Source organism: Pteropus alecto, unplaced genomic scaffold (genome assembly GCF_000325575.1).
Source record: "Pteropus alecto unplaced genomic scaffold, ASM32557v1 scaffold11, whole genome shotgun sequence".
Classification (NCBI taxonomy): domain Eukaryota; kingdom Metazoa; phylum Chordata; class Mammalia; order Chiroptera; family Pteropodidae; genus Pteropus; species Pteropus alecto.
In genome coordinates, this window is record NW_006431956.1 from 14,726,294 (window position 1) to 14,751,337 (window position 25,044).

The 25,044-nt window shown below is 33.8% G+C and overlaps 1 protein-coding gene across 1 annotated transcript in view; it reads left to right on the forward strand.

Moving 5' to 3' along the window:
* The window catches only part of GPR158 (G protein-coupled receptor 158), a 318,792-nt gene that overhangs the window by 211,633 nt on the left and 82,115 nt on the right, over positions 1-25,044 (forward strand). The window contains 1 exon segment of the mRNA XM_006907013.2: positions 11,483-11,551. Coding sequence (XP_006907075.2) covers positions 11,483-11,551 — 69 coding nt within the window.

Below are 25,044 nucleotides of genomic sequence, written 5' to 3' on the forward strand. Positions count from 1 at the left end.
CCTGTCAATTCCCACACCCCTCTCCACCATGAACCAGACATGACTATTCAGATTTCTATCACCATAGATTAGTTTTGCCTGTTGTAGAACTTCATATAACTGTTATCATGCAATATGTTCTCTTTTGTGTCTGGCTTCTTTAGTATATATAGTTTTTGAGATTCTTTTTGGTCGTGTGAATCAGCACTTTCTCCCTCCTATTTCTGAGTGGTAGTTCATTGTATGAATATTATATCATATGTTTATCCATTTTCCCATTGGATGGATATTTAGGTTGTTCCTCTTTTGGGTAAATTAGAAATAAAGTTGCTGTGAACATTTTTTTACAGGTCTTTTCGTGATCGAATGTTTTTTCTTTCTTTTAGATAAATACGAACAAGTAGAATTGCTTTGTCACAGGGCAGATGTATTTTTAACCTTATAAGAGGATGCCAAAGCATTTTCCAAAGCGTTTGTACAGTTAAATTCCCATTTTATGTTCCCATTAGCAATGCATGGAAATTCCACTTACTCTAAATCCTCTCTACATCTGCAGTCTCTTTAACTTTAACAGTTGTAGAAGGTATCTCCTTATGACTTTAATCTTTTCAAACCTTTTGTGAGATTAGAGTTTTAAACTGCTCTATATTGTTAAAGCAATACAAGTGTATTTTACAGAATTTGGAAGATACTGAAAATTTTAAATAGTAATGTAAAAATCACCTATAAATCCACAAATTGGTGTTTAAAAATATTGAATATAAAAATATTCCTATATATATCAAACTATAATCATATACTTTTTTGTCATTAAATGTACCCCCAAACTTGAATTTTATGATATATTATTATACCATAGAATATATCATAATTCATGTTACCATTTATACTCTATTATATCATACTCTATTATACCATAGAGTATATCATAACTCATGTTTTGGAATTATGGGATGTGGATTGTTCCTGATTTTCTCTAAATATGAATAATACTGTGCATGAAGCATTCTTATAACTAAATCTTGTGAATGATTCAGATGATTTCCTTAGGACAACTTCCTGCCAAATCATAATGTCTCGTTTCTGGTTTTTATAGCCCTTATTTCTTTTTCTTATCTCTTTCTATTTAATATAAATTCCAGAATAATATAAAAGCCCAATGTTAACATCAGGTGTCCTTATCTTGTTCCTGCTTTTAAGAAGAATGCCTACCTCACCACTAAGACTTGGCTGTTTGTTTATGGTAGGAAGTGATCCTTGTGAATGTTGCTTTCTACATTAATTTCAGTTGTGATAGGTGTGATACTCATGGAGGTACCATGTGCAATGAGTATAAAACATGGGAAACATTACCCAGTTCGGGTAGTTCAGAAAAGTCTTCTTTAAAACTCCTGTGTCTACCACCTTGCCTGATACAGAGAAGGCACTCAAAAAAATCTCGATTGTGTGAAAAGTCAGTGAAACTAAGACCTGAGGAATAAGTTGAAGTGAGCCAGATGAGGGTAAGGGAAGGAGATGGAACTAGGCCAGGGGGAGGGAGCAGGATGTGCTCTGGCAGCCGTAAGGTGGGGAGCAACTGCATTTGTAGAACTGGAAAGTGGCACAGTAAGCAAGGGGGACAGAGTACCAGATGGGCCATGAGGTACCGGGCTCTCACCGTGCTCAGGTTTTTAACTGTCACAGCTTCCAAGAAAATAACTGATAGATTTTAGATGTCTTTTTTCCCTTTTTCAGGCTTTTTTTTTAAATCTCAGATTTTATTTTCACAGACATTAGTATTTTGGTTTTTTTGCTTTACATGATAATTTTTTTATTCTCTTTTTCTCTGCACTTTACTTTTTCCATCTTCCCTTCCTTTTCCCCCATAAATATAAATGCTTACTACATGCCAGACCCTAGAGATGGTTTTTAAATACCTCTCCTCTTGAAGCTTATAGTTAAATCTCTTGTCAATAGACTCTAGCTTGATTGTATTTTGTTATTGTTGTTGTTTTTACCTCCTCTGATTATCTGCCTCTCTCCCTCTACCTCCCTTTTTTCCTTCCCTCCCTTTGTTGGCACTTATGATTTCCATTTCATTGTTACTTGAATAACAAATGCACATATTGTTGTACAAAATTAGCACATAAAGAAAAGTATAAAGCAATATGTGAAAGCCCTCTCTCCCCATTTCCTCCCACTTTTACTTCTCTTCCCAGAAAATATGTACCATCGAGGGTTCGATACAGGCATGAACACTTATATCATGCCTTTTACTAATAACGGGTTTTTATTTAAAATTTTCTTTTAAAAAATCCTCAGAGTTCTTTCTCTGCTTTTGCATATGTGCTTTCTCATTTTTTAAATGGCTGCATAATATCACATCATATGGATGAACCATAGTTTTTATTCTCTGCTGTTGATGGATTTCCAATTGTTTAAAATTGCTCACTAGATAATGTACCAGTAGTGCTTTGGTAAACATTCTTATGCATATATTTTTTGTGTAGATATACAAGTAATCCTTAAGGATAAACCTCCGAGAAGTGGAGTCGCTGATATAATCAAGTATAGACACTTAAAATTTTGATAGACGTTTCAAAACTGCTTACTCAAAGTGCCCATTTTCCAACATTCTAACCAGATTGATATTATCAGTCTTTTTAACTTTTTCAGTCTAATGGGTTAAAACTGAAAAAATATAATTTCAATTTACATTTCCCAATTATTTGTGAGTATGAGTACTTTTTCACATTTTTATTTCTATTTGTACTTCTGCTTCGAATTCCCTGATCACAGCAGGGTTGTGATTTTCTATTTCACATTTCTATTTATATTTCAGTAGGAGGTTAGTAAAGGTTACTTTGGGAGCTACTATCCAGACACTGTTTTAAATGACAGTTTTACCAAGTTAGATATTTGAAAGTGATAGGGGCAAAGTTGCATGATACCACTATGTACGTCAGTTCTATCAGTTTCCTTGTGCAAGTTTTTAACGTCTCTTAACCTCAGGCTCATCATTTATAAAGTGGGGATAATAATAGTACCTATATTTGTTGTGAGGGTTAAATATTTTTGTGAGGGTTAATATGAAGTTCCTAGAATAATGGCTGATACAAAAATTTGGCTGTCATCATTATTATTGTTATTATTGTTTTTATTTTCACTTCTATTATCAATATTTTGTTAAAGTCAAGATGTGTCTTAAATTGGGGAAAATGCCACTAAATGAGCAAACTAGCAACGCTAGACATACTTCTAGGTCCCTGTTTTACCCAGTACAGGTTATTGTACTGTATGGTTCTGGATTTATTCTCCTTTTCCTGCAAGTTGGCTTTTTTTATTCCTAGAAATTATACATTTATATCTCTTTCATGGTATTAAAACCATAGCCAAAAAAAGACAAAGAGAAAACCATAGTAAATGGAGTTTGTTCATGGGGCGGAAGAGAGCCACTATTCTGGACATTGAAGTCACAGGTACACAACATGTCATGAAACCTATCACAGAATAAAAGCTGGATTTCAAAGGCATCTTCCTTATTATACAAGCTTCTGCTCTAAAGAAAGAAATGAATAAAAGGAAGCAAACTCACTAATTTCGCCTGACCTCAACAAAGGCTTAGGGGTTTACTGAGGCACAGATATGTGGTGGTTTTAGTTAGATAGAATTATTCTTGATGGAATTTAAATGCACAACTGGAAATAAAAGACGTTTTTAAAATATGAATTGCCTCTTTAAAAGTCTTAAACAGAAATTAAGGATAATGGGCTCCCTTTCATTCCTAAAAGGAACATCTGCATCCCAGTTTCTGATTGGTCATAGGTACCTTGGTTTGCTTCCAATAAGGAGCAGTCTCAGAGGAAACAGTCATAGATGGCACTATTTGGGGGTACCAGAAGGCCCACTTTGCTAACACCCTCACTCTCTCAACTTTCACAGTTCAAGATCTTTGCCTTTAGATTTTAACTGTTGGCTATTTTGTCTTCAAAATCCTACCTGGAAGAACAACCATTAAATTAATATTAATCTTTAGCACCCTAACTGGCTTTTATTATATCTGTTTTGTTTATTACTGACTGGTAGGTAAGATTAAGGAATAGAAGAAATGGGAAGTTGAGGATTAGGAAGAATAAGGGAATTACTTTGAAATATATGCCATCCTTGAAGTGGGCAGGCCTACATGAGGTGACAGAAAGGGTGGCATGAAGGTACTGGCTGTCTGAGGCAGGAGAGATGGGCAGAAGAGTACAATAAATACAGGGGAAGGCATCTGTGAGAAAGTTTAGAAGACAGTGACTTCATTTATGTTTGAGTCCGGTTCTGCCTGTACTCATCCCATCTGCCTCATTCATTTTTACTCCTGTGAAAACAAGAATTAGTATGTTAAACCAACATAAACAGATGGTTTCTTCTGCTTCCCTCCTCTCTTCCTTCTCTTCCTTTTCCTCCTCCTCCTGCTCTTATTATTAACTTACTTCCTAAGTCATAGTGGAGCCCGTGAATTAAAGGTAAGGAATTTTCTCTCCACTTGAATATGGATCAGCATGCATGTTGCTTTTCAGTTTAATCATTTATTTAGTTACTTGTTCATTTAGTGAGATGGTCAGTCAACAAAATTTTAGAGATAATACTAATAGTAAAACCATGAATATTTCATAAAACCTACTTCTTTTATTTCTAGCCTGTAGATGGGAAAATTTATTTTTTTGAAATCTTGAGCTTGAGGTGCCTAAGTCATTCTGGGTAGAACTATCGTATAGGCAAGTGAAAATATGGGTCTAGATCTCCAGAAAGAGGTTTAGGCTGAAGATACGGATTTAGAATCATTAGTTGAAAAAGCTTCAAAAATTGATTACTTCCGTAAAACTGTTCTAGCTGTAGTTCAGCTTTTGATGAGGTTAAACACAATTGCTTTTTAAAAATCTATTACACTGTAAAACTTTTTTTCTAATATTTTTATTTTATACTATTGTTTTAACTTTTCACTAATTCTCTACTGTCTAATTTCTGTGTGTACTTTACTTTTCTTTTGTGTTTTTGAGTTAATAATCTAATACTAATGTATTTGTATAGTACATTTCAGAGCAGAGAGTAACTAAGTAGGATCCAAAACAGAAGAAAAAAGGCTGAAATATCCCTCAGTTAGTGTGACCTTTTTGAATTCTGGAAGGATTAGCATTTATTATCTAATTAAAACTTAGGAATTTTTTATTTGAAAATCTTTCTTGAACCATTTTAATAATATAAGATATAAAACTAAAATATCAAGATAATTATTTAATTGGAAATGTTATGATTTACTAGTAAACATTAAGATTAACTTGAAATAGCAGAGTTTAGTGAAACAAATGGTTAGATTTGACAATTAAAATGTAAACGGGATGTTAATTAAGTAATTCATTCCTCCCTTTTTTTTTCAACTTTGTCTTTTGGTAAACAAGTTGAAGAATGATGCACTCCATTTAGACCAATTTCCTAATAAAAACCCATAACAAAACTCATTTAATGGTTCTTCTTAATACTCCCAAGTTTGGGGAAAATTCAGTTTACTGCATGCAATCTAAAACTATTTATACTGTTTTTGAGATTGAGTTTTGAATTCCTGTTTCCATCATCTGCATCCAAGCAGCGGTCGTTTTCCTACAGCCCTTTATAATCCACCTTTGTTTTTTGCCTGTCAGATACAGTACTGCTATTTTAAATTTCTGAACTGCCATTCTTGCAAATAGGGGGCAACTCTTAAACCTCATTAAATCATCTACTGGTTTATTCACTGAAATGCTCATCACATTTCTTTGTACATTTGTAAATGTCTTGTCAGAATTGAAACTTTTTTGTGTTAATGGGTAGTATAAAATAAAGAACATAAACAAGTGCTAGAATGTTTAGACTTATCTTCATGTATCAAAGTATGAAATGCCTCTTTGTTTTACACTGTCTAGTCATTCCATACACTTCCAAACATGCTATAGAAGACGGTGTGTTCAAGTTTAACAGTTCTGAGTAACCTGTTCCTATTCTTACATTTTTTTCTTGTTTAAGAAGACAGGAGGTACTGATTTTCTCTAACGTTTGATAGATTCTGTTGCCTATGTGTGAACAGTAGCATTTTAAAGTGGTTACCTTGCAGATTACAGTTTTCAACATACCAAATTAAAAAAGAAAAAAATCTGAGATTAGACAACGTTCAAATGATAAAGATTGCTTTGATCTGTTGCTACTTAGCAATCATATGAAATTGAGCAATGATTTGTGAAGTTTCTTGAATTTCTCCAAGTATAAAATATTCAAAAAGATGATTGATGTTAGACTAAATGATAATCGAGTTTAGCTCAGTGTAACATATATTTGAAAATGCAAAGTATTTTACCTCTTTGATGTCGAATTTTAAAATACTTAATATTTTATACTTTAATTGTTATCATTCCATTAAGATTTGTCATGAGGAATTCATTGTTCTTTGAACAATCTACTTTTTATCTGAAAACTATATCAATTAATCTCAATAGCTTTTAATCAATAATAGATTTCTAAGCAAATGACATATTTTCTTTCAGTTATTTCATGACACTTTATTTAAAGATGTACAGTAATTCTTCTCAAGGCAAAATCCTTTTTGTAATAACTTAGTATGTGCCATTCACTTCTGTATACTTTTTTAACACTTAGAGAATTTATCTCCATTAAGTGAAATATGAATTACTCTATTTAGTAGTATTAAAAATAAAAAGGAAGTAGACGTTTCAAATAGATTACAAAGAAGTAGCAGCTATTTTTACATATTTTTGCAAAGAAGCCAGGGGAAAAGGAAAAATGAGGACAAATAAGTACATGACCATTCACATTTTGGGAATGTGTCCTAGCAGCATCTTGGGCTGAGAGATGAGAATAAATCTGATAGGAAGTGCTTCAGTATTAAATTGTTTTAGAAATAAGCATAAAGGATGAGCTTGGCTAAGTAAAGGTTATGCAACATTTTCCCGCCTTTGCATCTAAGTAATTTTGCAGCAACTTAGAGCCATAAAATTAGGTACTGAACTTTTCAAAGACTTTACACTAAGGGGAACACCTTTGAGCATTCACATTATCTGAGACAAAGCAAAGTGAATTGGCAAGCATTTCATGTAAATCCTGTCAGGGCAACCATGAAAAATTTCTGTCCAGCAAGAAATGATAAATCACATTAATAATGAATGATTTATTATTTCTAATTTCACATGTATAAAATATCATTAAGTTTTCTCTTTAGTGTGCTGTACTGTTTTTCAAAATATGAAACTATGTGTATGTCACTCTGAACTTTATTTTGGATAAACTAATTTTTCCAAATGGTCTTTAATAGCTCCTACAAATTATCATATGATATGAAAAATGGTCTTTCTTGTATAGTCTTAGGATTAGAAAGAACTTTTAGTTAAGGCAATTTAATAATTTCTTGTAATGTTTTACTTTAAACTGTCAGAAATTTAAAATTGACTAGTAAATGTTTTATAACATTTGAACCAATGCCTTACTTGTAGTTTATTTTTAAATACTCTAGTAGTGCTATATATTTTTGTTATTATACAATAACATACAGTTCTATACCTTTTCATTTGGGAAAGGAAATGACTGAGGGTCAGATTGGATGCACTTAGGAAATAGTACTGACTTGGGAATCAGTCACTGTGGATGACGGGACCTTGTTCTGTCACTTGTCAGCTGAGTAAACGTAGACAACCTGTTGACCCCACATCCTCTTATCTGTCCATGAAAACTGATGATGAACTACCATTGACTGAGTGCCTTCTCTTTGCCAGGCAGCATTACTGCTAATCTTTACAGCAGTACTGCAAGATAGGCGTCATCACACCCCTTTTGTAAATGAAGACATTGAAGCTTGGAAGGTTAAGCAACTTGCCCGAGGTCACACAGCTAATAAGCGGCCAATGCTGAGATTTCAAACCACCATCTGGATATAAAGCCCATGTGTTCTATTCCAGAGCATTTATAATTCTCTTAATTATTTATATTTCACTTTGGGAACCTCTGTCCTGACTGTATTTCTCTGCTTTTTTGTACCTTTTTTATTGCTGAGAATTCTTTTGAAAAAGTGATATTGGTTTTCACTAACCACATTTTGGGCAATTGTTTCTTGATAGATTTTTCTAAATCTGATTGGTTTTTTTGATATTTCATCACAGATTTTAGTGAAACAAACTAATTGTATGTGGCCTGTCAAACTAGATATAGTCTATACTCATATATTCATATAATTGTGAATAAAATTATTGAAAAATAATGTCCTCCTACCTCTCAATGTTAGGATTCTCTTATTCTTGTGCTCATATTTTCATCATACACTCTAAGGTTCAGCTGTGTAAAAAATAGCTTCATGCTCAGAGATTCCTTTTGTACTAGAAAGAAATTTTAATTGCTACATGGCTGAAGAGATCAACTGTGATCCAAAATCTGGGGTGCTGTATTACTTTAGCAAGATATACCTTAATTTCCCAAGTGGTGAAAAATGTTTAAAAAATAAATAAGTGAAGTAGTTAGTCCCTGTAGATTCTAGAAAATAATGGCAAAGAATTTAAATTATTTTTTAAAATTCAGACTTCAGAATTCTTACCATCTTATTACTTCCAGTGACTCAACTTCCTCTGGGTACTTATATTCCTAGGCAAATCTTATGATAATAACTATGTTTCATCTTATGTCTATATTTTGCATCCAGAAATTATAGAAATGAGAAATTAACTTTGACATAATTTGATAAAATTGTTCCAGTAAGATTAACCCTTTTCTTTAGTTCATTGGTTTGATTTCTGACTGTTGTAAACCTTCATAAATCAGTTCTGAAAGTTTAAGAAATGGAGAAAGTGGACTGGAGGTGGAATCTGCTATTATAAACTCTGGAATTAGGCTTTATGGATTCTAAACCAGAGTTAGGCTCCATGATAACTCCCTCAGTTTTATATTCATCTGTAAGTCTCACAAATAGAATATTTGATAACTTTATACATGCAATTGGTACTGAATAAAAACTTATTAAGTAAATATTAGTTAGGAAAGGCTTTGTTTAGACTTTTTTGCATATTATGATACCTAATGTAAAATTTTCTAATAGTTGAGTTGACACATTTTAAATGATTTTTCTTTAATTTTATTTAATTATTAAAATATATATTATACAGCGATATATGATTTCATCTTCAAAGATTAAAATCTATCCAGAATATTTCCAAATCTATTTTTTATAGGAAAGAACACTGTTAGTACCTCGATATGTCTCTTCCAGACCTGTATTTGGTGTATTTATATATATCTAGAGAAAATATATGGTGTTGATGTGTGTGTATATGTTTTATATAAATAGTGTCATACTGTATATTGTTGATCATCTTCTAAGAACTTCAGGAGTTTCCCAGTTAGCATCTCCAGTTAAAAAGACTTCCATACCACCATTTCTATCAGGCAAAACTATGAAAGAGATGCCTCTATTATTTTCCTCATTATCTCCCTCATCCATCTTGAGTTTTCAATTCCTCCTCTCTCCCATATACCCTTAGTGCCTCCTCTCTCTTCCCTTATCATATCACTTAGATTCTAAGGAAAAGATTTCTGTTTTTCACTTTGAACTTAAATCATTATATTACTTATCAGTCTTTGTTTATTAACCTTTGGCACCAAGTACAAAATAAAATGCTTTGTTCTAGTTAAAACTTCCAATACCAATAAGAAAATGGGAAAATATTTCAGGGAGCGTGAGGTTTCTTCTTTGTCCCTCAAGTCTCACCTACCTGCTCATTCTGTGAGGCCATGCAGCCAGCTCTGCCTGAGAATATTTTGAAAGGAAATGAATACATTTTGAATAGGCCTTACATTTGATTATGGAACTACTCAGCCAGGAGCAGGGCAATGAAGTGTTAAGGAGATTGTTCAACATTTCCAAATGAAAAGGAGACAAGTTATTTGCTCTGAGAATACATAAAAGCATGCACCAATACCACTGTTGTTACGTGGTAGTGATGGTTGTGACACAGCTATGAACCTCAAGAAAGAACTGCTGTGTTCTCCACCCCAGGCTTTTGTCTCCTCTGGAGTCATTTTGGATCTCAGCATTAAAAAATTTTGACAGCTACTTATATTCACCTCAGTGGTTTTCAAATGTATCATCCTGGTGCTATTTCCTACCTTGAATAATACTTACCTACTTAATAAGTATCTGGCATGATGCTAGCCATTTTTTATACTTTATATTTTATTAAACCTGTCAGGTTTAATAAACTAAAGATTAAGAAACCTATTTTACGGGTAAGGCCATTGAAGTTTAAGGTCGCCTAACTCTAAGTATAGCTGTTTCTTAATTCAAACTGTGATAACGTTTACTCCAAAGTCTGTTAATCCCATTAAGCCTTGCAGCTTCTTTTCATATTCTTTTTCTTCAGACAACATAGATTGTTCCCAAGCAGTCTTATATAATATTTTGGACTCTAACTCTTACCGTCATTTTCTTAGAGAGTTTTAAAAATAAACCGTAGATTATTTATAATTAGGTATGAATGTAACTTGCCGTCTTGAAAATTCTACCAGTAGAAACTTATTTAAAGGCTTGCTGATAGACATTTTTATTTCGCTAAAAGCATCTGCTAACTAAAATAATGACCACTGAAATATTCAAATCTATTCACTGACTAAACTTGTTTCTCCATTCCCAAATTCTAAAAGGATGAAAGTCCTGAGTTCTTTTGAAGGATTACATAAAGTATTCCTATGTGCCTAATGATGTCCTACCAGAGTTTTAGAAGAGGGAATAGAATTTTCTTTCTCTGGCTATTTAGTTACCTGATATTTCTTTTTTTAAGTATTGGACTCTTGTGGTTTGGCATATCAGCTTCTTTTTGTTGTTGAAAAATTAATTGCTACTACAGATTATTTTCCTGTTAAGATATAATATTTGCACCAGGTGTAAATTTCAGCATGTTTCCAAGATGAGATTCCTTTGCTATTCAATGTGATTTCTGTTATTCACATAGCAGAGCTTTGTTAGTGAGTTTTAGGGACTATATTTTGACATGGTGGGAGATATATCACTGAAATGCCAAGACCTTATGCATATGTCTGTTTTATCCACCAAAACCATCATGCAGGTATTTGTGAGATTACTTAAGAATGGAATTTAATATGTACTTGTAGCTGATGTTTCAGAAATACAGGCAAGATCTTCTGTGTCTGTGAATTGCTTTATTGGAAGGATTTCTACATGGTATTCGCAGCTGCTTAGACTGTTCATTGATTCAAATTTTAGAGAATGAAATTCTATAAAGGCACTAGACGTATCATTAAGACTACCACCATTTTTGTTGTCGGTCATTTTGTGTGTTTCAGTTCAGTTCGCCTGTCTGAAATCCTAGCGTGTTTTTGTTTATTTTCCCCCAACGAATGTTGTTCTGCTGGTTGAAGTGTCATCACAATAGCATAAATTCTTCCATTCCTAGAAATGTAAGTTTAACAATGACATTTTAATTTTGTTTTTTAGAGCATCAGGGCATCAGGCCTTATCCTGTTGGAAACGATCCTTTTGGGGTCTCTGCTTCTATACTTTCCGGTAAGTACCTTATAATTTACAATTATATTATAAAAGTAGTCATTTGTTTTATTTCGCTTAGGCAGTAATTTATATATATACATCTATCTATAGAATATATAGAGAGAAACAAGGAATTTACAGATATTTAAACCCTGGCTCTTACCTATTGGGTAATCTTAGATAAGTTACTTCACATTTCAAACTTTGGTTTCCTTTTGTCAAATGGAGAACTAATTATAATTTTCTTCCCAAGTTTGTGAGAAAGGTTAAATAATTGCTGAAGTAAACTAATATGGAAGTCATGCTTGGTATGTACACTTCATATATTCATATAAATATTCATTACATTCTTCTTTCCTCTTTACCTGAATCAGCACCAAAAGACGCACCAACTAGTTGATGCTGGAAAATTCCAAGAAGTTATATAGAAAAATAAACATATCGAAATAAATGTATGCATGGTACTAATGGCACAGATAATCACAGTAGACTCTTCCTATTACACTAGTAACATACTGTAACCGGAAGATAAGTACTGATTTTACTGATTCAACTCAACCAATTTGTATTCAGCTTTATCATGTGTCAAGCACTATGCTAATGTCTGGAAATATTCTGCGAGAAGATAAAGTTGATTTCTCCTTTCAAGAAGCTTACAATTTAGATGAATAGATGAATAAATACAGGTAATTGTGACATAATATGACAAAAGCTAAGAGAGTATTAAAGGCAGGATGCTAGGGAGGAACATAGGAGAGACGCCTTATCAAGTCTAGGGAATAAAATATCACCCCGGTCTAAACCATGATGAATCTTTTCTGGATTATTGCTGTTGTCTCTTTTTGGCTTCTCTTCCTCTGTGCTCACCCCATACAATCTGTCTACTTTCAAAGTATCAGCCAGTTTTAACACCAAAGTTAGACCATGGCCCTCCTCAAAACTCTCAAGAGGTTCCCCATTTTAGTAAAAGCCAAAATCCTTAGAATGGCCTCAAAAGCCCATGATTTGGATCTTGCCCCTTCTATTACCTCATTTTTAAATCCTCTTTCCTCGCCCAGTGTTTACAAGCATTCTTAATCTGGTTTTCTACTTCTTGAATTACATTTTATATTTCTCCTTAAAATAGAAATTTATTTAGGTATAATTAGTTTTTTATATAAAATTATCCATATACTTAAGTTTTCTAATTTACGAGCCTAGAGTTATTCATTAGTAATAGAAGCAATATAATAATATAAAGACTGTTTATCATGTCTGGTACTGTCTCTGTATAAATATGTTGTGCATCATAATATTTAATCTTCCCCATAGGACCACCAGGCAGGTATTTAACCAAAGTCATAGAATTACCCAATTAGAAAGTGAAAGATCTGAAGTGACTAAAGTAATTTGAATAATAATCTCAATCATGCGAATATCTGTTGTTGCCACATCATCTTTTCCCTGAATCTCTGCTATTTTAAAGTACATTTTCTACCCAGTAGCCAGAGGGATATTGTAAAATATTAAGTCTAATCTGTCACCCCTTCTGTAGCTTCCCAGTGTTCTTAGAATAAAGATCAAAACTCTTGACATGATTTATGATATTATGTATAGTGTGGTCTTTGCCCACCTCCCCAGCCTCATTCAATACCACTTTTCTCCTCATTTTCCGCACTCAGCTACCCTGACCACCTTTCAGTTATTAAATGAAAACACACTCCCTCTCATGGTAGGCATAATAATGGCTCCCTAAAGATGTCCACAGTCCTAGTGCCTAATGAGATTATACTGGATAAACAATGCCCTATCCCAGTGGCTGCTGTCCTGTTGAAGTAGCCTCCAAAGACTCTGCTTGATTATGAAGGACTTGATTATGAAGGATTATGATAGTACTTATTTATGTTACTTTATGTAGTGCTTGCAGTTAGGCAGTAAAACACTTTTCAATGTATTTTTGAGGTGTTAGTGAAAGTTTGGTTTATTTTTTCTTACAAGATGCACATTTATTCAGATTAAATGGTCATATTAATGAGCATGGGCCTAAAATCTATAGAAGAATTGTAAAGCTTCTTAAATGGAAGAAGTGCTCTAGAAAAGAAGGACATTTCAAAAAACAATTGTAAATATTAGCTGCTAAATGTACAAAGCCATTATTAGAGACCTTTTTATTGACTGGGATCCAATTTTAAAATACATCTGATGTGCCTGTACCTGTGATGATATCCGATACAGAGAAAAAGTGAAGAAAGAAATGAAAACTTAAAAGAAATGTAAAGAAAGACAACACTTTTTCTTGATAATTATAATATGCCTGAGAGGGAAATACAAAACAAAACAAAACAGAAGATTTACCAAATAAATCTTATACAACAGAAACATTAGGATACCTCTTCATGTTGCCTTTATGCTTAACTAGCTGTCTATTTCATCTTTCACAACGTAAGTTCTTTCTATAACTGCTTGAGATATTAACGTTTACTTTGGTTTTAAATAAGTTAGTGTTCATGCTCTGAAGATAGAAGGCCAAATTATTTGATTAAGATTTGGATGAGCATAAGATACAGGGAAAGAAGGGAGGTTAAAATATGGTATTGATTGAATCTGGAAAGCAAAATAGTCTTTTTCGGGTGAGAATGGGAAATGATGTCTTGGAAATTGATAGTAAATCTGGCTACATAGGGTATGTATGTGCATGGGTGTGCATGCATAAAGCATTCTTGACAAGAGTAACTTGGTTATTAGACCAAGGCTTATTGGTTTCCTTGGGTTTTGTAGAAAGGAAGTTTTTAACTTTTGGCTTGATTTTTTTGCTACAAGAAGGATCTCTGTATTAAGTGAAAAAAGTGATTAGGTAAATCTAATAGCCAAAAGGTCTAATCAGTTGATGGTTTAAATGTGACTTATTTTTTTTTTTTCTAATTTGTTAAATGTCTTACTTACTTTCTCTGTTCTTGGTGTGGCCTATGCCAAAATTGCTCATGAAAGTTTTACTGGGGGTTACTGTTTTTGAAAAAAGTGTAATTGAATAAAGTAGAATTATTTTTAGGGCCACAGGTAACTCCATGGAAGGCTTCGGGGCAGTCACTGTTCTACTGAGTTGTTATGCAATGAGCCTTTTTTATGCCGCATATTATTGTTCAGATTTGCAAGAATAAGGTTATTTTTGACTTTTCTAAACAATCTTAGACTACAGACGATTTCATAACAATGCTTACATTGGAAAGTCCAAATTAGAGATTATCATCATTGTGCAGATGAGGACAAACCAAAATCTGACTAAATTTAGCATTGTTATAATTGGATAGCACAGAGCTGAAGCACTTAAAACAATTTCTTACAGATTCTCAAGAGACTCATGATTTGAAGTCCACACATTTTTGAACAAATTAGTCTTCATAATCACCTAAACATTTTGATACAGTTCACACAAAAAAAGAAAAAAGAATTTTAAAAAGTTAACTAAAGCATATTTTTCTTATAAATTACATAAAAGTGACATTTTATGTATTAGTAAAACATGTAATATGGAGTCTGAAATTTTGTTTTTGACTTGACGAAACCACCAGTTTCAGCTAATAAATTGAATTTGTCCCTCTAACCTTGGTTATCTATTTGGTTGGGTGATAAGCCTTTCTGTAAAAGACACCAATATGTGTGTAAAAATAGCATTTATTTTCAGGTTGTCCCTACTCCCATCACTCCAGGTCCTACAAAAAAGAACTGCAAAATATCAGAACTGGAAGGGACATCAAATACAATGTATTCTTTATTCAGTCTTTATTTTGCAAATGAAAGAAGAGAGGCTGAGAGAAATTGCAATCCATCCACCTTTTCTCAGCCAGGTAATGAGAAAGCCAAGAATAAAATCTCATCTCTTGACTCCTAGTCTAGCAATCTTTTCACTTTAGGACAGTACTTCTGATAGATGGTATGGGTGTGCGATTCAGAGGGAGTTATACAGGGTAGTCAGGGAGGCCCATGTTCTGTATCTTGGTCGGTCACCCTTCCTCATTAGGTCTCCAAGGAAATTAAAGGCACAGAGGATAAATCAGGAGCCCAATTTGAAGTTTGGCTCTAAGACTCAGTATAAAATTCCTATAACCTTGGATTGACTATATTGTTGAACCATATGCAGTGTCTGATGTTTAGCCATTGTACTTACCAAAATGGCAGTTTTATGTTTCAGCCTACTAAATAACCCTGTTAGACCACATCAGGTTGGTTTCAGTGCCACAGAACCTAAGTCAGTGAAGAGACCACTTTTTCTATGGTCACCTCAAAGTGTATAGAGCTAAAATTCAGATTTTTTTTTTTTTTACTTTAATATAGAACACACATATTATCCAGAAGCAGAGGGAAAACAAGAGCATATCGCTCCCATGCATAGAGCTGAAGAGGAAAGAAATAAAGGGAAGAGAATTAAAAGTGGGGAGGGAGAGCGAGAATGAGACCATGAGAATATAGCTAAGGTAGCCAAGTTTTTAATCCAGTACTATTATTATTTATTGTGATGCTCAAATTAACCCAGTGGGAGCCCCTTTAAGCTACTCCTGCAGTTTTTGATACGACTCCAACGTTCTTTGAGTACTTACCTACTTTCTAGTACAACAGAATGTACTTTTCTTATCCCAGCCCTGGAATCAGCCTTTTCTCCAAGGAGCCCTGGTTCTTTTTAGGGAGAAATGGTAGCAATGCAGTTCTGAGACAGATTCACTTCCATTGTGACACACAGGGAAGAAAGGTCTAAATTTTAAAACTTGACCATCGTTTCTCAAACTTCAGTTATCTAGGAATCTTTGTAAGATTTCCCCTCAACTTTAAGATTCCATCCTTAAAGCTGATCTAGACTGCATCGTTTGGAGCCATGTGGATTGCTAACAGAGCAAAAGAAAGGAAATTGGAAGGAAAGTTTAATACTCACAAGCATAACAGTAATATCAAGAAAATAGTAGTTGTTTCATGTCGAGATAACTCAGAGAGTGTAGGACTAGAAGACAATTCCCAAACTGCTAGAAGATTTCAGGAATTTTGGCTAAAATATTGAGATCAAAAGACATCAAAAGAACTAGACTACCTCCTTCAAGGGACTTTGAAGAGTCCAAGGCCAAGATACTTTGTTCTCTTCTATAGGGTAGGTTAGAAGAATAGAAGAAATGGTTTTAAGTGTCCTGGAATGCTATATGGTTTCATTTACCCACATTTTCCTATGTTCCTCTTCCCTAATAATCCTCCAGAGAGAAGTCTGATTGTTAATGGGAGTGGCTGTGTACAGGTTAGGCACTGAGGCTATACAGTATGCATATTCTAGGGTATTCAGTTAAGAGTGTCAGAGATTAATCTTCCTTTAGCTAAAAGAGTTTTAATAAACGGAAGGGTCCTTAAAAGTTGAGAATGGGACCTCTGGCTTTAGTTTGTCATTGAAAACCAACAATGTTTTCCTCTTTGCTGAAATAAATACCAGTTGTACTATATGCCTCTTAAAAATTGTTCTTTTTGTGAAATATAATGATTACTTATTTACAAGGTAGGACAAAATTGAAAACACACAAAGATCAACCAAAGGTAAAAGAGAAAGGTAAAAGACAATTTTCGTCCAGAAATAATCATTGTATACATTTGATCACTTGAGTATGTGTATATGTACATATTAAAATAGAAATTGGGTAGATGGTTTAAATTGAGATACAAATAGGATTACTTTTTGAGTTTTTAATAAAAAAGTATTAATTGTAATCTTTATTCACCAAAAAACTGAAGTGAAACTGAAGATATTACTGATTTTTAGATAAATGAATTTTCACAACAAGCATTATTTCTAAAAGATCTTTCTAAAGTTAAAGAAGATTATACAATGTTTAAAAAGTTGGGTTAATTTTTTTTTTTACTTAGCTATGTGTTTCAGCTTTAGACAATATCAATTGACTTCATCTATGACAGCTAAGAAATCTAACTCAAATAGTTTCTTTTGCCCCCTCCTCTTACCTTTTGATTTTTGCTATTTAATAAGTTTTGAATTAACATTTGTAACATGTATATAGTATTCAGTTTTGAAACTATAATTCACATAGTTGTTCAACCTTGTATATTTAAATAGATTTAATGTTTTCCATTAATCTTTGTAACCTGGCTTCTTTATTCTTCAGTTCTTATTTTGATTTGTCCCTTAGTTTTAATTAACAGATGTTTCATGAAGGAATAATGAATTCAATTCTATAGTTCTTGAGTTCTTATATGCTTGAGAATCTCTACCCATTGTCCTAATTCATGAATAATTTCCCTGGATATAAATATGTCAAGACATACTTTCTGTTGCTCTGAACTTTGTATTCATTGTATGAATATTTCCAGCTCTTGAAATAGCCTGATTTCTCCTTCCTATGGCTGACTTGATATTTCTGCCTATGTGCCAATAAGTCATTCTTTAGTCTTGCAATTAAATGATTAAACTAGGAATTACCTTGGAATTTATCCTTCCGTATCATTTTTTGTTGTTGTTGGATCATGATGTTTCTTTTCAATATATAGATTTAAGTTCGCTTTTATAGCTGAAATTTTAAATTATATTTTTAATTTTTTGTCTTTTTTTCAGGAATGTGAATTATGTATACATTGGATTTTCTTTTCTTTCTGTATCTATAATGTTTCTCGTCATTTGTGTATCTTTGTCATTTTTTATTTTGTTTTGTGTGTTTTCCTCAAGTCTTTATTTCACTTTTACACTATTCTCAGTTGCATTGATTGTGCTTGAGTCAATCCTAATATTCCTTTAACCACTCAATGTTTTTATTTTATTTTCATTTTTATTTTCTCTCCTCTTTGCTAGCTTTCTTTGAGCAATTTTATCTCTTTTTGTTTTTCTTATCTCTTCTTTGATCTCTAGTATCTTTTTCTTTCAGCTTCTTTGTGAGAGGAAACATGTTTTCTATAATTTCTTTGAGATTGTGAGAATTACTTATTTGAACTTTTATAGTTTTCTTGGGTGATATCACTTTTGTTGTCCATTTTTCATCTGCCTTTTCTCCCCAGTATTTAAACAAAGAGTCTATGCTGGTTCCTTTCAGCTTTTTATTTTTTTGTGATAAATCTTTTTTATTGTGGTAAAATATACATAAATGTCAGCTTGCCATTTTTTTAAATGTACAATTCAGTGACATTAATTACATTCACAATGTTGTACAGCCATCACCATTATCCATTTCAAGAACTTTTTTATCATCCCAAACTAAAACTCTCTGTCCATTAAATAATAACTTCCAATTTCTTCTTCACCCCCTTGGTAACCTCTATTCTACTTTCTGTCTCTGAATTTGCCTATTCCAGGTGCTTCAAATGAGTGGAATCATACAGTAATTGTCCTTTTGTGTCTTACTTATTTCACTTAGCATTATATTTTCAGGCTTCATCCAGGTTTTGGCATATGTCAAGATTTTGTTTTTTGTTTCTTATTATGGTTGAATAATATTCCATTGTATGTATATACCACATTTTGTTTACCATTTATCTGTTGATGGATATTTGGGTTGTTTTTACCTTTAGGCTATTGTAAATAATGCTGCATTGTACATTGGTGTGCAAGTATCTGTTTGAGTCCCTGCTTTCAGCTTTTTGGGTATCTATATAGGAGTAAAATTACTAGATCATATAGTAATTTTGTGTTTAACATGTAGGGAACTGCCGAACTGTTTCTGTAGTGGCTTCAGCAGTTTTCATTCCCACCAGCGATGCATGAGGTTTCCAGTGTCTTCATATCCTTACAACACTTGTTTATTTTATTTTATTTTTTAATTTATTTTGTGTTATGTTGTTATGTTATCTTATGTTATGTTGTTCTGTTATTAGTCATCCTAATGGTGTGAGGTGGTATCTCATTGTGATTTTGATTTGCTGCTTTTCATTTTTGAATGAAGCAGTTTTTCCAGTAACTATTTTATGAAGAATCGTATGGAGATTCTCAGGAGGAGTAATTTGAGGCAAGTAACCTCTTCATTTTGGAATCACATAAAGCCCCCAATTTAGGCTATGTTGTAATCTGGGGCTGTGCCTTTCTCTTTTACCACACTTCAGTTCTGGCTATCTTCCTTGGCCAAGCTGCTATTTAGGTACAGCAATAAAGATGGTATATTTTCAGATCTCTCCCCAGTATGGAATGACACGGTGTTTCTTCAGGAAAATTCTCTAATTCTCTTTTGGCCTTCCCATGCCCTAAAGTTTATTCTCCAATTAACAGAACACCATTTCAGGACTGGCACAACGCTTCCTGACTAAGCACAGCTCTCAGTGTCTTCATTCTGGTGCAACTATAACTCAGTTCTTGGGTCTTCTCTTTTTTCTTTTCTCCCTTAGTGATTCTCATTTATTTTCATAGCTTAATATACTCTCTATCCCCAAATTTATATCTCCAGCCCAAATCTCTTTCTTGAATTCCAGACCTGTATGCGTATCTTCCTATTTAACATCTCTGTGTGGATGTCGATAGACATGACAATACATCCAAAACTTATACGCTGATCTCACCACCACCTCCAAACTTTCTCTACCAGTACAATGCCCCGTTGGCAGCATCCTTTCAGTTGCTCAAGACAAAAACCTGGGAATCATTCTTAACTTCCTTCTGTCTCTAACCTCTCATATCCAATTCATCATGGAATCCTGTAGATTCTACCTTAAAAACGTATCCAGATCCAGCTATTTCATACCACTTCTACTGTTGTCACACTAGCCTGAGTTACCATCGCCGAGCATTAAATTATTGCAGTAACCTTCTAACTAGTCTCCCTGTTTTTCACTCTTGGCCTCTTAGTCTACTCTCAACACAGCAGCCAAAAATCTCTTCTTAAACCTAAGTCAGCTAGTATTACTCCTGTTCAAAACCCTGCAATGGTTCCTTCATTTCATTTGGAATAAAACTTAACAACCTAAAAAGCTTACATAATGATCCACTGACCTAATCTTTTCTCCTTGCTCTTTCTTTTCCGGTAACACAAGACTCTTTATTGCTCTCAAACAGGCCAGGCACACTCCTATCTAAAAGCCCTTACACTGGCTACTTCCTTTGCCTGGAACTCACTTCTTCCCATTATGTATGTGACAACTTCCTCAATTCCTTCAGGTGTTTGCCGAAATATCTTTTCAATGAAGCTCACCATTTGCTTTAAATTGTAGCCTCCTCTACTCCTCACAGTACTTTTGATTGCTCTCACCCTGGTAATTCTTTTGTTTGCATAGCATTTATCATTTTATATTTGCCACGTGACTTTTATTGTCTTTATTTCTTACACATATTTATTTTTTATTTTCTGTCTTCCCCCACTAGAATTTAAGTTCACACCTATATTTCATCACCTGGTGTACAATGCCTGACACATACTGGGTATTCAACAAGTATTTTTTTGATGAATAAATATTTTTCAGACGTTCTTCATAGATTAAAATATGGACTGTGGTTCTTCCCTTGTATTATTAATGATGGATTTTCATACCTTTTAAAATTCCTGTTTTTATGTTTTTAGCTATAATCATATTTTTAATTGTAAACCTTTCAAGAGCAAGGCCATATCTTTTTCATCTGTTTCCATCACAGCACTTAAAAAATTCATTGAATTTCAATACAATATAATTCTAACTAAACCAATTACATACATATACACATATATAAATGCAGAGCTGTGCATATCTGTCTTTATCTTTGTTTCTCTTTGTTTGTAGATCTTTGTCTTTATTTATAATTTCCCTGTGGGGAGGTAGAAAGGGATCCAGACCAATAATAAAGAGATGTGAAAATAGCCTACAAAGTCTTATATGACCTGGCTCTTCTTTACATTTTTGACCTCAGACCCCACTGCTCTCTACCTATCTCTCTGCCACAACAATACTGGCCTCGTTGCTCTTCATTGAGCAGGCCTGGAATGCACTCACCTCACACCTTAGCATTGGCTGTTTCCTCTTCCTGGAGCAACCTTAACCCACATATCTACATGGCTGACTCCCTCATTTTCTTTAAGTCTTTGCTCAAATGTCAACTTTACAATGAAAGGAAGCTAAAGAACACATTATTTAGAAATAAGGGGGGAGAGGCTAATTCAAAAATTGACATTAAAGTGAGAATAAACCACTACAGTTGCAGAGAATTTCTAATGGGAGCAAATGGAGACAGATTCAGCGATGATGTGGACGCAGAAATATCACGATTTGGCAGTAGACTAAGAATATAATAAATTATCCTGAGAATGCCTTCACAGGAACAAATGAGGAGATGCCGGCTCTGGCAATGATAGATAATTTGACAGTCAGATGGTTTGAATTGAAAGATAAAAAATTGTACCTCTGCAGCAATGTCATAGCTAGCATGCTTTAGCTCTCTAGTGAAATATATGAAAGGGTAAAGTATCAGTTCATTTCTAATTCCCTTGCCAGAGTTTGTGGGTTAATGTCTTTGCTGATGGGAAACAGATGGCAGGAACTCTGTCTCTTTTTCAATGGTTACTATTTCTCCACTGATTACAAAAAAATACATCTTGAATTTTCCTGCACAGGCTCAAGACATACCAGTAATTAGCTATTTCTGAAGTTTGATAAGTAGTTTTTAGTTAATAAAAAGACTAACAGATTGATATTTTAGAATTTAGGTATTTTACGTGAACATGTGATTTTAGAGAACTTTAATAATCTCTGGGAAACAGTCTCAGAATTGTCAGACGTTTATATTAGCAGCCTACCAACCTCTGTGATTTATACATTAGCAATTTGACATAAGAAGATATAAGGACACCTAGAGATGTTTGAGAGATAATTAAGAAAATAGTTACAAACAAAAATAGTTTTCAGAGCTGGAATTAGCAGTTTTTCCCGAAAAAAAAAAAAAGTTTCCTCTTCAAAGCCATTGGACAAATAAAAACACCGTAGAAGAATCAGAAAAACTTTTTTACTGTTTAAAATGGTAGGAAGTATTCTTTTAAAAACGACAAGATGATGATGTTTTGGCACAGCAAATTATATCATAAATGTCAGGAGCTACACAATGTCACTAAAAAGTCACAATTCATTAAAGTAGATCTATTACTTCAAGAAAATAGCAAGAGGAAAAATATAAAGGCATAATACTTAATAGAATCATATTAATAAAAACCCAACGTCACAATATCCAGAGCCTAGAAAAAGCATGATTGAAGGAAGCATTTTGACCTGTAGCCTAAATGAGAAAGGCCAGTGTGAACTGTTAGGAGAAAGAACAGATTGCTTTCCTAGAATATATCGGAGAAGTATGTCATGTTATAGGTTTATTTTAGTTATATGTTTATCTAAAAGCTGATATTAGTGTATATGAATGTTATAACTTCTGTAATATGAAGAAAATAGACTATTTTTGTGAAAATTTAATCACTATCAATGGAACTTTAGAAATACTTAATATAAATTACCTAAAGGAAATGTTATTTATGATTAGATGCGTATAATCTCCATGATTTGTCTATCCTGGAGTATTCTAAGTTGAGATTTATTTTGAATGCCATCTCTAGGCTTTGGAGATAACTTAAATATGATTAATTCAAATACAGACATGTTTAGAACACACCCTAATCCAAACCTTAATTTCAATTCAACTTTGATTTTCTTTACTCTTCTTACTTTCATTTGTGTAACCAATATCTACTTTTCATCATGCTTATAGGAATGTGAAAAAAAATACTTGTCCTGCTCAGTGGTCCTGTCCACTTCCTACAGTCAGTCATGCTGTTGGCATCTGGATGTGACCTAACTGGCAGTCCCCAAACACGTGCTGTAGTTCTTTGTGAGGAGGGTCTGAGAGACTTTGCTGCTAAAACGCGTTTCTTTCAAAACAGTGGCACATTTCGTCTTTTAATGTGAAGCCCAGCATCTCATCAGATGCTCCAAAATAAAAGATGTTGTAGGAAGAGGTCAAGTATATTTGGCAAATGCTTCTACTTTGGGGAGTCACAGTGAACATTATTTATTAAAGGCTTTGAGATCTGTAGTAAAGGAATGCATTTAAAACCGAGCGTTTCCCCAACTTGCTGATTTTATTATACCCTTTTCCATGTAATACCTATTAAAATTTGTAATTTATAAAATAAATCCCACAATGTTTGCCTTAAAAAAATGCATGCTAAAAAAATTTTGTAATATTGTAGAAGTGTTATTCCATTTAGATGGAGTAGGTATGCGTGCGATCTGAGCATATGAGTTAAACTATAAGAAAGCAAGAGAATGACAAATATAAAATTTAAGGTCATGGTAACCTCTGAGAAAGAAGGGAAGAAGATGGGATCAAAGAGGAAGAAGGGCTTAAAGGGCACTTTTAGGTGATAGTACTATTCTTTTCCTTAAACTGAGTGGTGGGTAAATGGGTATGGCGATTTATTGTATCTATACATAAAATCATGTGCACACACATGCACACTGTAACTCTTAGGGCTCCAGAAGGTAAAGAGGATCCAGCAGAAGAGACTGGGGATGACCTAGCCGGGAAGTAGAAGGATCATTGAACGGACACATTGCATTTCAGGAAGGAGAGAAGAGAGTGATCATTTCCTTCAGATGCTGCTGATTAGTCTCGTAAGACAGGGAATGAGAATTCGCCAACATTGAGGTCATCTTGACAAAACCAGTTTGGCTGCAGTGGTGGTGATAAAAAGCCTCCATTCCAAAAAGGAGCTGGAGGAGATGAAATAGAGACAGCAAATGGAAACCGTCCTTTTTACAAGTTTTGTAGTAAAGGGAAGTAGAGAACTGGGTACTGCAGGAAGTTGTTGATCAAGTGAGATTTTTTTTTTTTAATGAGAAAATGTACATGTTTGCATGGGGAATGGCCATGTTGAAACGGAAAACGATGGTGCAGGAGAGAAGTGAATATTATCATTGAGAAAGCCCTAAAATAGACAAAAGCATGGGGGATCCAATGAGTAAGTGCAGGGGTTGAACTTAGGTCAGAACACATCTAGCTCATTTGTCATGATAGGAAAGAGGGAGGTACCAGACTTCTCTGCCGTAAACATCAGATGAAAACCCGGGACAGGGTAAAAATTACAACTTGAGGTATTTGATAATGTGCAATTTTTGGCCATTTCTTTCATTTTCCTGTTGTTGAGTACTTCATCCTAGAGTCAGACAGTATCTCAGTGCAGCTGACGTTGGGAGCCCTTATGAATAAACTACAACATTCTGATAATTGGTGGTGATGTCTCATCTCAGGCTTTGTGATAACTATTCCATAGTGTACAGTGACCTGTCTTCATGTCTCTCCCCCAAACAATTGTTACGTTCTCTGACTGTCTCTGATGCAGTCATGACTATAGATGATAGTACTGTCTATCAAGTCCTATTTAGTCCAGATTCAGACCTGTCTGTATCCACGTACTCTTCAGAGGCTGTCGCTGTACCAGTCATCCAATTACTTAGGCAATTTCTGCTATTATGAAGCAAATTGAAAATTTGACAATTATCTAGTTATTCTGATCTGTGTGGACAGAAAGTACAGATCTTCAGGACTAAAACTAAATAGATCTGCAATA